General features: G+C 35.7%; 1 protein-coding gene across 1 annotated transcript; it reads left to right on the forward strand.

Annotated features, from left to right (window-relative positions):
* The first annotated feature begins 13,363 nt into the window (after window positions 1–13,363).
* LOC131197948 (vomeronasal type-2 receptor 26-like) lies at window positions 13,364–14,272 on the forward strand. Its single transcript, XM_058182454.1, has one exon. The coding sequence runs from the start codon at window positions 13,364–13,366 to the stop codon at window positions 14,270–14,272; it is 909 nt and encodes a 302-aa protein (XP_058038437.1).
* The last annotated feature ends 497 nt before the right edge of the window (window positions 14,273–14,769 follow it).

Raw genomic sequence — 14,769 nt, forward strand, 5'->3', positions numbered from 1 at the left:
AAGCCATTCCATTGGTTAATTGTTCTCACTGTTAAGAAATTTCTACTTAGTTCCAGACTAGTTCATCCCTTAATTATTTCCACTCATTGTTTCTTGTCCTTGACCCATTCTTCTGTTCTTCTATTACCCAATAGAAGGAAGTACAGAAGACATACCTATGTTTTCTTCTCTTTTCATTCATTTTCTTTTTCTTACTTTCTACCTTTGCTTATTTTGTTTTTATACTGTATTGGATATACACTGTTTGGGTGTGGGTGGGTGTGTTCCCTGGATGGGTGTGCAAACACACACACACAAAAGAGACAGATACATACATACAAAAAATCAACAGAGTTGGGGACATCCAAAACGGGCAGCTAAACCTCATCACAGAGAGGCGGCACTGCTACACAGAAATCTTTCAAAGAAATTGATTGGGAAGATGCCAGCTCAGATGCCATCAACTTCAACCTGTTGAGCACTGAAAATTTTGGAAAGAACATAGAATTCAAAATTGGTACATATTCCTCCATCACACTGTAATTATGAAATAACCACAATTATTGCTGCATGGTGACTTCCTGGTTTATGAACATTCCCTCGAGATAGGAGGATAAGTGAACAGTCAAGGGTACTAACATCACATGTTACATTGATATAAACAATGACGTCACATTCTCTTTCATGAAGGAGAAGAGAGGTAGAACTACACTGCTGGGATTATTGGTAGTTGATTTTATGTGGTTCTGGCTTTTAATCAGCCGAGTCCTTCCATGTGGTGTTAAAAAAATCAATCAGACTATTTGGAATAAAGCAGGAAGGTTCTCAATGACGTTATTTCTGGCGTTGATGATAGTCCTAGCAGTTGTACTTTATGGCCAGAGAATGATTCCTTTAGCTAAATGTCCTATTAAGGCACCTCTGCCTATTGCCCACAAGTATTACCAGCCTGGGGATTTCATCATTGCTAGCATTACCTCTCAAGTCTACATTTTTTCAAGTCCAGCAACTTTCCAGAAGCCACCTTCTGATGAAACTTTTGATGATCTTTTGTAAGTGCTGTAGGCTGGAGGAAAAAAATCTTCTATGGGTCTAGACAGTTTCTGTGCTACTTATATCATGTAAGGATTTTCTCTAAAGCTCACACTTTGCAATGATAAGAAAAGAAAGGGATGGCAAATTTTATTTAACACATTTTGATTAAAAAAAAATAAAAATCCATGCACCTATTTTTACTGAATATTGCGAATTGCGAAAAATATGATAGCATCCAGCATTCAGATGTTTTCTATAATTATCTACTAATATAAACATGAGACATAATCACTGCGTCTATAGGTGATTTGATAATATAGATATACATTAAATTCTGGAAGAGTGAGAAAAAGGAAGCTACTGAAATGCATCCCTAGGGAAAAAACGCTCCTCTGAAGGAAAATTGTTATCTACTATATCTATATTCTATCTGTTATCTATCTATCTATCTATCTATCTATCTATCTATCTATCTATCTATCTATCTATCTATCTATCTATCTATCTATCCCTCCCTCCCTCCCTCCCTCCCTCCCTTCCTTCCTCCCTCCCTCCCTCCCTCCATCAATCATCACTCATCTGTCTACCTATCATCCACCTGTCTGTCATGTATCATTTTTCCATCTATCTATCTATCTATTATCTATCTATCTATCTATCTATCTATCTATCTATCTATCTATCTATCTATCTATCTATCTATCATCTATCTATCTATCTATCATCTATCTATCTATCATCTATCATCTCTCTATCTAGTTAGCTAGCTATCTCTATCATCTATCATATACTTATCTATTTATCTATCACTCTATGTATCTACCTATCATCTATTTTTTGCCTGTAGTTATGTATATAATATTATAATGTATGTGTATATATACACACACACATACACATAATATACAGCTATCCCAACAAATATATACAGTATATATTAAAAGTGAAGAAGAATTGGGCAAAGCAAGCTTAATACAATTAGTAGAAAAAAGGTTAAAAAACAGAAAAGAAAGCAAATAAACATAAGACAAAACAATGTATTACATTTCTGACCTCCCTTTTTTAAAACATCTGCTAATTTGCCCTACATCCTCCCTGTTCTCTTTAGATTAATCCAAATTTTCCCAACTAGGTGATCAGCTATAAATTCATATTTCATGGTTTTCCTCTATAGGGCAGTTATAGATTCTTGTCCCAATTTCTACTGCTTTAACAGAAACTTGTGAAGTGTTTTTTGACATGTGTTTCTTGGAGGCACAAAATAGCTTCATTTTGTGTGTTGTTGTTTTTTTAATTTAGGGAACACTTTCCTACATTTTTATGGTGAATTTATTTCATTGGTGTGGATTTATATTGTAAATGTACATACATATGAAAAAAATAATACTTATTCCATACAATAAGTCTCCTATTTTCATTCTCCAATTATGAGAATGACCATGTCAGAATAGAATTAGTAATAAGATATTAAGAATGTGGTAACCTGGAACCTATTGCTCATAACCTAGGATGTTCACTCAGAATTACCAGCACGTCCTGGCTTTGATTTTTGCTGTGAAGGAACTCAATGAAAATACCCAACTCTTACCCAATGTCAGTTTTGGCTTCCACATCTTAAACAGCTACTTTCTGGCAAAGTGGACCTATCTAGCCTCGATGGAACTTCTATCCACGCAGGAAAAGTTCATCCCTAACTACAAATGTGATATTTGGAATAAGATTGTGGGAGTCATTGGGGGACCTACTTCTGAAGTCTGTCTCCACATGACAAGCATCTTGAGCACCTACAAGATTCCACAGGTAAAAAACAAAAATCTAGGTTTTCTATGTTTAAGATACCTTTGTAAATGAGAAATAGAAAATCATAATCTTAGTCATTTACTAGATGTATTTATGAAAATACATAACTACATTGTAAAAGTAGTTGATCAATATATAATTAGGTGTGGAAAAAACTGGCACACTTTGTTGTATTTATTAGATTAAATTAGAATTTTTTATTGGCCAAATGTGATTGGACACACAAGGAATTTGTCTTTGGTGCATATGCTCTCAGTGTACATAAAAAGAAAAGATACATAATAATAATAATAATAATAATAATAATAATAATAATAATAATAATAATAATAATAACAACAACAACAACAACAACAACAACAACAACAACAACAACAACAACAACAAGAAGAGTTGGAAGGGACTTTGGAGGTCTTCTAGTCCAACCCCCTACCCAGGCAGGAAACTCTACACCATTTCAGACAAATGGTATCCAACATTTTCTTAAAAATTTCCAGTGTTGGAGCATTCACAACTTCTGCAGGCAAGTTGTTCCACTGGTTAATTGTTCTAACTGTCAGGAAATTTCTCCTTAGTTCTAAGTTGCTTCTCTCCTTGATTAATTTCCACCCATTGCTTCTTGTCCTACCCTCAGGTGCTTTGAAGAATAGTTTGACTCCCTCTTCTTTGTGGCAACCCATGAGATATTGAAACATGCTATCATGTCTCCCCTAGTCCTTCTTTTCATTAAACTAGACATACCGAGTTCCTGCAACCGTTCTTCATATGTTTTAGCCTCCAGTCCCCTAATCATCTTTGTTGCTCTTCTCTGCACTCTTTCTAGAGTCTCAACATCTTTTTTACATTGTGGCGACCAAAACTGATTGCAATATTCCAAGTATGGCCTTACCAAGGCATTATAAAGTGGCATTAACACTTCACATGATCTTGATTCTATCCCTCTGTTTATGCAGCCCAGAACTGTGTTGGCTTTTTTGGCAGCTGCTGCACACTGCTGGCTCATATCTAAATGGTTGACCACTAGGACTCCAAGATCCCTCTCACAGTTACTACTATTGAGCAAGGTACCACATATACGGTACCTGTGCATTTTTTTTTGTTAACATTTGTTAAGAATCATAAGATACAAGACTTATTGATTGTCACTAGGTATAAATAAGCAATCGTATCATACTAGGAAACAATCAATACAAATCAGCAGCAACATGTTACAGTCATACAGTCATAAATGGGAGGAGATGGGTGATAGGAGATGGGTGATAATATATATAGAGGGGTGATAACATGATAAATTAGAACATAGGTAGTCCTCACTTATGATTGGAATGGAACTGCTGTCATGACAGGTATAAATTGACACATATATGTGACCAGCCATTTTCCAGCAAAAAAGTTTGTAAATTGTGTCAATGTGATCACAAACAGGTGTAAAGACATGTTGGTTACCAAATGCCCAGAATACACTCATGTGACTACAGAGTCTAACACCATTAGAATGCCACAACAGAATTCTAAGTACTTCTTGGGGGGGGGATCATAATTTAATCTTCTTAACAGGGGTGAAATGCTCTGAAGTCTGCTATAGGTTTGCTTTGCCACCGGTTTGCTTGGTGCGCACATGAGTGGTACATGCCAAACATGCGCTTTGTGCACATGCGCACTGCAGGTGCTATTGTGCAGCACTGAAAAAGGAGGATTAAGAAGCCTTTTCTGGTAAGTAAAACACAGGGGAGGAACAGCTGTGCCACATGATTTAGATTCGCTAGAAAGCAGGATTTCCTGCTTTCTAGCGAATCTAAATCGCATGGCACAGCTGATCGTTGGAAATACAGGTTCGCTTGAAAAGGTAGCATTTTTTTTACTACCGGTTCATCCAAACTGGTAGCATTTATTAGTACCGGTTCATCCAAACCGGTCTACACCAGCAGCATTTCACCCCTGCTTCTTAAGCAAGGCCTACATATATTTTTCAATAATGCATCAATATGTCACTATACATTCTATATGTGCCATGAAACCCTGTTTTAGGGACTTTGAAAAAAAAAAGCTGTGGAAAATCTTGTATGTGAAAAGATTGCAACTCATGCTGTCCAATAGCAAAATGTTTTAAGAACACATAATATTTCCTGAAATACCTGTGGATATAAATATATTAGTTAAGATTTGTCATAAGAAATCTTTAAATGGACAGAAAATTCAATAAGAAAAAAAGAATGAAACTAGTTCTAATGGTCTTTAGAATAAAAGTATGAGAAGATTCATTTCCATTGTCTCTGTCCTCTTTCTATGGCTTTTCTCCCCCTCAAGATCTTATATGGGTCTTCTCCAATAACAAATGACAAAACCAAAGAAGATTTTTTTCACCAGATGTTTCCAAGTGGGACCCATCACTATTTGTGCATACTTGAGTTGCTACTGCATTTCAAATGGACCTGGATTGGTGTGTTCGTTTTTGATGATGGCAATGGAGAGGTGTTTGTACAGGAGATACTTTCCTTATATTCTCAGAAGGGTATCTGTGTGGACTTCTTAGAAGCATTCCCCAAAATATCTTTTTCAGGTGACATTGCTGAAACTGCGACAGAATGGTTTGCAACCTCACATATTGTCACAGGAAGTAGCGCCAATACTGTTATTATACAAGGTGAAATGCAAACAATCAGTGTCTTACGAACAATTTTCCATTTTTCAAAATTTTATGAAATAAGAATTGAAAGTAGAGTGTGGATTATGACAGCCCAGATGGATTTTGCATCTCCTAGTTTAGCAAGAAATTGGGACGTACATTTCCTTCACGGAGCTCTATCACTTGCCGTTCATACAAACCACCCTAGAGGATTCCAACAATTTCTGAAGGAAAGAGATCCTGCTTCAGAAAATAGAGATGGGTTTATTCAAATCTTCTGGAAAGATGTATTTAATTGTGATTTCTCAAATTCCAAGCTAGAAGAGAAGGATGAGGATATCTGCACTGGGGAAGAAAAATTGGATAATCTGCCTAGAACCCTATTTGATACAAACATGTCTGGCCACAGTTATAGTATCTACAATGCAGTTTACATTGTGGCACATGCTTTGCATGCCATAACTACCTCCAAATTGAAAGATAGAGTAAAGATAAAAAACACGAGACAACAATATCTTTTTGGAGAGCCCTGGCAGGTATCTTCCAAGAATGTTCTAGAGCTGTTTTTAATAGACAATTAAAGATTTTTATTTTTATTTATTTAGTTTGTCAAACATGTACTAGATAACAGGTATAAGTATAAACATGCATATTGAGACAAATTATCACCCACTTAAGTGCTGGGAAATAAATATAAAAGAGGCAAAAAATGCTGTTCTTCTCTTAACTTGTAAAATCAATTTTTTTATCATCAATCTTGAGATATAATGATGGTTACCTTCTGGGGAAACTACAAAAATTAAAATAACATTATATCTAAATAATTAAAGAAGGCACAAATTTCTCTTTATGGTTTTTCCCTTTTCTTTTTTAAATATAGCTTCTGAGTATGTGTTATATATTCAGAATGTTAAGAAGAGATGAAATATGTAAAGTATTACATATTTGTAGGTCTTTGGTTATTCGGGTTTTCTCCCGCGTAAAATTGGAATTGTCTTGGCGACGTTACACTTCCAATTTTACGTGGGAGAAAACCCAAATAACCAAAGACCTACATACAAATACCCGCGAAAACCTCAGAAAACAAATATTACATATTTCTGTATATATATATATATATATTTATGTTTTGAGTATGTATTCATATATACATATTTTTTCTTTAACTGTAAACACATTTTCTAACCATTAATATGTAATGATTTTATAATACCTTTATTACATTACCAAATTAAACATCAAAATATAAGCTAACGTAAGAGGAAAAAGGGGAACGGAATAATAGAACAGATTAAAAAGGGACAAAATAATATCACACACACACACACACACACACACACACACACACACACACACACACACACACAAATACAGTAGTGGCCAAAAGTGTATTTTTGAGGTTTGATGCTAATAACACTACTTTTTTTGGACTTTCAAGATAATGATATTCCATTGCCAGAATGGCGTGGGAATAGCCCAGACCTTAACCCAATTGAAAATCTATGGAGCCGACTAAAGAAACTTGTTAGTCAGAAGCGACCTGGCAATAAAACCCAGTTAATAGAAGCAATCATTCAATCTTGGTTTCACATTATAACAGCTGCAGAACTAAAAGACTTGTTTCACTCCATAGGAAGACATTGTAAGTTCGTAATTCATGCTAAAGTTTACCCAACTAAGTATTAACTGACATGGTGATAATTTTTGTATGTCTCTTTTTTTCTATGGTGATAATTTTTGTATATCTGGTTTTTTCTATGTGTTTCACTTTTCTTCTTTCTACTGTAACTGCTATTCTAATAGCAAATCCTTCATAAAAGTTATTACATTACATTCTTGATTAAGTTATCTTTCCATTGATATACAATTTTATGGTCCTACTATGTGTGTGTGTGTGTGTGTGTGTGTGTGTGTGTGTGTGTGTGTGTGTCTTGGGGGTTTCTTAGGATGACGGATATTTTTCGGTTTGTGCAGAATGTTGTCTTGATGTTGTGTTTGTGGAGGATCTTGCTGATTCTGTCCGTGGTGCCTTTTATATATGGGAGGAGGGCTGTGCCGTTTTCTTGTTCTCTGTCTTGGATTTTAGCGGGGGGTTCTTTTTGGATTAGTTTGGTAATCTTATTTCTTTGGAATCCATTGGATGTTAGTACGTTAGTGAGAGTGTGTAGTTCGTTTTTTAGGTGTTGTTCGTCAGCTAAGCATTTTGTTCTGGAGATGAGTGTCTTGGCTACGGAGTTGATCTGTGCTGGGTGGTGGTGTGAGAGTGCGTGCAGATAGCGGTTTGTGTGTGTTTTCTTCTGGTAGATGGTGTGTCCTAGGGAGCCATTGGGTTTCCTGTAGACTAAGACATCCAGGAAGGGAAGTTGGTTGTTAACTTCTGTTTCCATGGTGAACTGTATTTTGGAGTGTAGGCTATTGAGGTGTGTGAGGAAGTTTTTCTTTCCCATGTGGCCAGATTATGAAGGTGTCTTCTACGTATCTGAGCCAGAGTTTGGGTTTGTGATCAGATTTTTCTAGTGCTTGGGTTTCAAAGTGTTCCATGTAGAGGTTGGCAATGACAGGTGAGAGGGGTGATCCGATGGGTGCTCCTTCTATTTGTTTGTATTTTTGTCCGTTATAGATGAAGTATGTGTTGGATAGGCAGTGGTTGGTCAGATCTAGGATGTGCTTGGGGGGGTTATATTTGTTTTGGATAGCTGTCAAGGCTTCTTTGATTGGCACTTGGGTGAAGACGGATATGACATCAAAGCTCACGGGTAGGTCGCTATGCTGTAAGTTTTGTTTCTTTATAATCTCTATGAACTGGAATGAGTTTTTACATGTGAGGTGATGGATTCTGCATAGGGCTGTATTTGTTTGGCGAGAAATTTGGCTAGGTTTTGTAGTGGTGAGCCTATGGAGCTGACTATGGGTCTAAGTGGGGTTCCTTCTTTGTGTATCTTGGGGAGACCATAGAGCTTAGGGCATCTGGATGATTTCTCTCTGGGAATGATTCTTTGTTGGATTTCTTCGGTGATGGGGGAGGCTTTTATTTTGGATCTAGTGGTTTTTTCTAGGTAGGTGGTGGGGTCTGTGTTTAGGGGTTTGTCCCCATCCCCATCCCCATCCCCAAACACCCGCAAAAACCTCAGAAAACACACACACACACACACACACACACACACACACACACACACACACACACACACACATATATATCAGCACACTCAGTGAGAACAATTTCTCATATATTAATAGCAATTTCTCTTTGAAACTTCTTTCCCAAAATTTCAGGTATTGTCCAGGTAATTGGCTTGAATGTTTCCTCCTCCTCCTCCTCCTCCTCCTTCTCCTCCTCCTCCTCCTCCTCCTCCTCCTCCTCCTCCTCCTCCTCCTCCTCCTCTTATTTCTGCATTTTCTCCTTCAAAATTATTCATCTTACCAATAACAGAGAAAATGTGTAGCTCAGGGTTGAAATGGAGAGTTCTTCATATTCTCTGGGTTTTCCTTGTTTTCTTGCATGTCTTTCATTATCCAAACTAGGTATCATTATCAACCCTTCCTGCATCTTAGTTTTAAATTGTGTTAGAATTATTATGAAGGTTCTCCCTGGCCTCATTTCCACTCCATCTTCTCTTCAATTTAGCTCCATAGGTTTATAAGAAATACTTTCTTAACAAACAATGCTGGAGAAAATATTTCCTTTGATGACAGTGGGCACGTAATTGCTGGATTTGATATTTTCAATTGGGTCACATATGAAAACAATACATTTACAAAAGTCAAAGTTGGATGGGTAGACCCAAACTCTTCCTCTTCTAAATGGCTCAACATTCATGAGGACTCCATTGTATGGCCCACAAGATTTAACCAGGTATAAATTTTGTACAGGTTTGGGCATAGCTTAACCTATATTTCTGAATATTTAAAAAAACATTAAGTTGTTCATCTATTGAAACAATGTAGCCTTATGCTGATACTATATGTGTTTTGAATTTGATCTGCTGTATAGTTTAGTATATAATAATAATAATAATAATAATAATAATAATAATAATAATAATAATAATAATAATAATAAAATGTTCAGTTTTTGAATGTTCAGTTTACTGAGTTTTATGTTTAATGAATAAAGTTATTATTATTATTATTATTATTATTATTATTATTATTATTATTATTATTGACTTGAAAAAGTCACCAGATATCAAGATTTGAGAATTGAATTGCAGAGACTCTGGCATAAACCAGTGCAGGTGGTTCCAGTGGTACTCGGCACACTAGGAGCTGTGCCTAAAGACCTAGGCAAGCACTTAAAAGCAATTGGCGCTGAGAAGATCACCACTGGTCAGCTGCAGAAAGCCACCTTACTGGGATCTGCTCGCATAATTCACCGATACATCATGTTGTCCTAAACGCTTGGGAAGTGTTCGACTAGTGATCTGTGATATGAAATCCAGCATAATTATCTCGTTTGCTGTGTATAGTGTCATTTTGTGTAAATAATAATAATAATAATAATAATAATAATAATAATAATAATAATAATAATAATAATAATAATAATAAACATATAAAGAACGATTGCTGAAATTGAGTATTTCTAGTTTATTGAAAAGAAGGACTAGGGGAGACATGATAAGAGGTGTTCCAATATCTCAGGGGCTGCCACAAAGAAGAGGGAGTCAAGCTATTCTCTAAAGCACTTAAGGGCAGGACAAGAAGCAATGAGAAATATGCATAATAAATGAGGAAAACAGGGTTGTCTGGACACCAGAAATATTGAAATGAAAACAAATACAGCAATGGAGAGAGATAAGAAGAAGGAGAGAGATGGAAAAGGAGAAGGAGGGAGAGAGAAAGAAGAAAGGGAAGAGGAGAGGAGGAAAGGTAGGGGAAATAAGAGTAGGAGAGAAGTTTAGATAGAGAGGAAGTAGAGAGAAGAGGGGAAAGGAAGGGGAAGTAGAGAAAGAGTAGGAAAGGAGAGAAGAAAGTAGGTAGGATGAAAGGAGGGAGGGAAAGGAGGGAGAAGGGGAAGAAAGGATTGCTGTGAAAAGGAAAAGATGAAAGGGAAGAAAGGGAACCCTGAATATATTTAATATATTAGGATAAAAATTTGAAATAGTTAAAAAAAAGAATGAAAGAGAATGAACACTAATAAAAATGGAGAAATTAGAACTTGAGGGCAAAAGAAGATGTGATATAATAAATTGAGCAAGAAAATATTAGGAAATGAATAAAAATTATGAAAAAAGAACATACTGGCAAAAATTGTAACTAAGTAAAACATATTTGAATATATTGAATTGTATAAGATTTGATATGGCCAATACTCTGTTCATAAATTATGTATGTGTGTAGGGGGGAAAACTAAAAAAACCAATAAAAACTTGTTCTAAAAAAAAGCAGCAATGGGTGGAAACTAATCAAGGAGAGAAGCAACTTAGAACTAAGGAGGAATTTTGTGACAGTGAGAATGATTCACCAGTGGAACAACTTGCCTCCAGAAGTTGTGAATGCTCCAACAGTGGAGGTTTTTAAGAAGATATTAGATAACCATTTGTCTGAAGTGGTGTAGGGTTTCCTGCCTGAGCAGGGGGTTGAACTAAAAGATCTCTAAGGTCCCTTCCAATTCTGTTATTATATTATATGGCAGTATCTTGACAACCTTTTGAATAATTTTAGAAGAGTGTTATTCTGCTCAGATATTTCTCAGCCAAAGTGCTTGACATTCTAAATGACTCTGTTGTTTTCTCTACAAGAGTTAAATGGACACATACAGTATTTTGCATAGGTTTGAGAATAACCTAAACCACATTCAAATATTCAAAGGGTCCTTCTACTCTTCCAACTTTCAATAACCCCATTGAGATACTGAAATCATATTTTGAATTAAATTGCTCTAAAATAGTGGTACGTGATTACAAGGCTTACTGAGAACTGGGAGAGTTTCCAAAGTGAAAACTCCAGGACTTAGGCTAGGTTGTGAGGGGGAAAAAAATCTTGGAGGACAATAACAAAACACTTCCATGGTGTTGTTGAGGAGCCGAGTTTGATATTAAGTAGAATGAGGCCATTATCTTGGATAACTGATCAACATCTAAGGTAAATTGAACCTGTTTGCTGCTCATTGCTTAGTGTGTATCATTCACCAGATCCAAGATGAATACTATAAATGCCATGACACTTACACAACATGTAGGCAGTGATAAGCATAATAATCATCTGACAATATCTCATTCTCAAACAATAAATATAGAAAATATGTATCTATGGTTTAATAAAAGGAATGCCCCATGGCATGGCAGAGCTACCAGACTGATTCCTTTATTTTTCATCTCCTTCATTCAGAAAAGACCCCAATCCCTGTGTAATAACTATTGTCATTCTGGTTCAAGTAAGGTCAAAATAGAAGGAAAGCCATTTTGCTGCTATGACTGCTTTTCATGTCCAGAAGGGAAGGTGACAAATCAGAAAGGTAATGTTCGTTCGGTTTATAAATACTAACCTACTAAAACCTATGTGGAATAATTTCAGGATGTTATGTAGTATTGTATGTGTTGTATTATAGGATATTTTACAAAAACATTTGGGATGAGTGAAATGTAGGAAAGTACTTCACCTCTTCTCTAATTAACTGCCACAAAATAAAATCCAAGAGGAAGACACAAATTCTGGAAACTTAAGGAAATTTAACATCAACTCAGCAAAGAAACCATTCATGAAATACTGTTGAATTCTCTTAAGATAAGCATTGCATTTGTAGTTCTGCTCTAACTTTGTCACTAAAGACCTGATGTGCTACTCTGTCTAATCAAAAACTTTGCTAGCTCTTTCAAATAACATGCATATTCTAATTTGCATCAATTAATAATAATGGCTTGCATCTCCTCAAGTTTTAGGTTAGTCAAACTACTTAACTGCTACTATAAATTTACCGTAAATCAGCAATTGTGAGATAATCTCCAGTTTTAAACAAACTCTTTAGAAAACCTGTGAGATGAATTTCTTTTAATAATTTGCCATCCCCCAGAATCTGTTTGTGTCTGTTATTTTGAAAATGGTCATGACTATTTATGATGAGCTACAATTTCAATATCCAACCTTTGTGATGAAAATCTGGCACGTAAAAATTTTACTTTTACTGTGCACTTTTTGCCTATTGCATATACTTTATGGCTTCGTATCTGGCTTTGTTTTAACTTAATTTTAGAATAGAATAGAATAGAATAGAATAGAATAGAATAGAATAGAATAGAATAGAATAGAATAGAATTCTTTATTGACCATGTGTGATTGGACACAAAAGAAATTTGTCTTTCATGCATATGTTCTCAGTGTACATTAAAGAATACATTCATCAAGAATCATAAGATAAAACACTTAGTGATAGTCATAGGATGCTACATAATTAATCAATCACATCACACCAGGAACTAAATAAAACAATACAAATCATAAAGATACAAGCAACAAGGTTATAGTCATAAGTGGGAGGAGATAGGTAATAGGAAGAATGAGAATAATAATAGTAACACAGTAAATAGTTTGACAGTTTTGCTTGTGGGAATTAATTGTTTAGTGGAGTATTGGCATTAGGGAAAACCTGTCTTTGGGTCTAGTTGTTCTGGTTAATTTTTATTTGATTAATTCAAACTTTTTGAAATAATCAAATAAAAAACCCCAGAAAATATAATTCAAAAACTTAGTTTAAATTCAGATCTATGGCTTGTTATCGACTGTATTACAGACATAGTTAATTAGTGCCTTAAGCCTAGATAATAATTTTATAACTCCCAGAGAGCTTCCTATTGAAGCATTAACCATGGCACATTTTGCTAAATTTCTTACTTCTCTCAATAATACTTCATTAATACAGTAGCTTCTACATTATAATAAGAGCAATGTATTCATTCATTTGTTCATTCATTCATTTCTACAGACATGGATGATTGTTTGCCATGCCCAGAAGGACAGTATCCAAACAACCACCATGATTCATGCCTCCCAAAACAGGTAGTTTTCCTGTCTTATGAAGACCTATTAGGAACAACTTTGGCCACTACTGCACTCATCTTTGCTTGCATTGCCACTGTGGTGCTTGGGATCTTCATCAAATACCAGGACACTCCCATAGTCAAGGCCAACAATCGGAACATCACCTACCTTCTTCTTGTCTCCCTTGTGCTCTCATTCCTTTGCAGCTTGTTATTCATTGGAAAACCTGAAAAGGTGACCTGCCTTTTGCGACAAACTGCTTTTGGGATTGTCTTCTCGGTAGCTATTTCTTGTGTATTAGCCAAAACCATCATTGTCATTTTAGCTTTCATGGCTTCAGTGCCAGGATCCAAGATGAGGGGATGGCTGGGCAAACAGTTAGATAATTACATTGTTGTTTCCTGCTCCCTCATTCAAGTTGTTGTTTGTACCATATGGCTTGCAATCTCACCCCCATACCCAGATGCTGATATGAATTTAGTGGCAGATGAAATCATCCTAGGATGCAACGAAGGCTCTACAGTCATGTTTTACTGTGTCTTATTCTACCTGCTTTTCCTTGCCATTGTTGGTTTCAGTGTGGCTTTTCAAGGTCGCCATTTACCAGACAGTTTTAATGAGACCAAGTTCATCTTCTTCAGCCTGTTGTGTTTTTGCAGTGTGTGGTTGTCCTTTTTCCCAACCTATCTGAGCACCAAGGGGAAATACATGGTAGCTGTGGAGATCTTTTCCATATTGTCATCTAGTGTAGGATTACTAGGCTGCATATTTTTCCCCAAATGCTTTGTCATTCTACTAAGGCCTGATCTGAATACTAAAAAACAATTAATGAGAGGCAAGAAAGAAGGAATGTAATTCCATAACTGGTTCACTGAAAGAAAAAAAATCATTGAAGACCACTCAGGAACTAGAACTGATCCAGAATGAAGCTATTGGAAGTCATGGGAATCCTCTTATTATTTCTGAGTGCACGTAACATTTTTTACCTTAGAACTCTCCAAAAATTGGTGAAACCAATTATGACCCCAGATATTTCCACCCTTACTTCAGTAAATGGAATATAAACAATGAAACACCTACTCCCCTGACATAATATTTTCAATTTCTTTCCTTCCTTCTTTTATGAAATTTTATGGGGAAAACATGAATACACTGTACAGTAGGAGTTTTAAGGGGGAAAAAATGACTTCAATATTCAAATTACATTGTCATAATAATGGTCATCCCATTAGTTTTTGTTCTGTTTTTACCCAAAACATCTCTAATGATATCCTAAATTCTTACTGTCAGGTATTAAAGAAATATAACTTCTTGCAAAACAAAAGGACAGCCAACTATTATGGCTAAAGATA

This window comes from Ahaetulla prasina, chromosome 4, assembly GCF_028640845.1.
Source record: "Ahaetulla prasina isolate Xishuangbanna chromosome 4, ASM2864084v1, whole genome shotgun sequence".
Classification (NCBI taxonomy): Eukaryota; Metazoa; Chordata; class Lepidosauria; order Squamata; family Colubridae; genus Ahaetulla; species Ahaetulla prasina.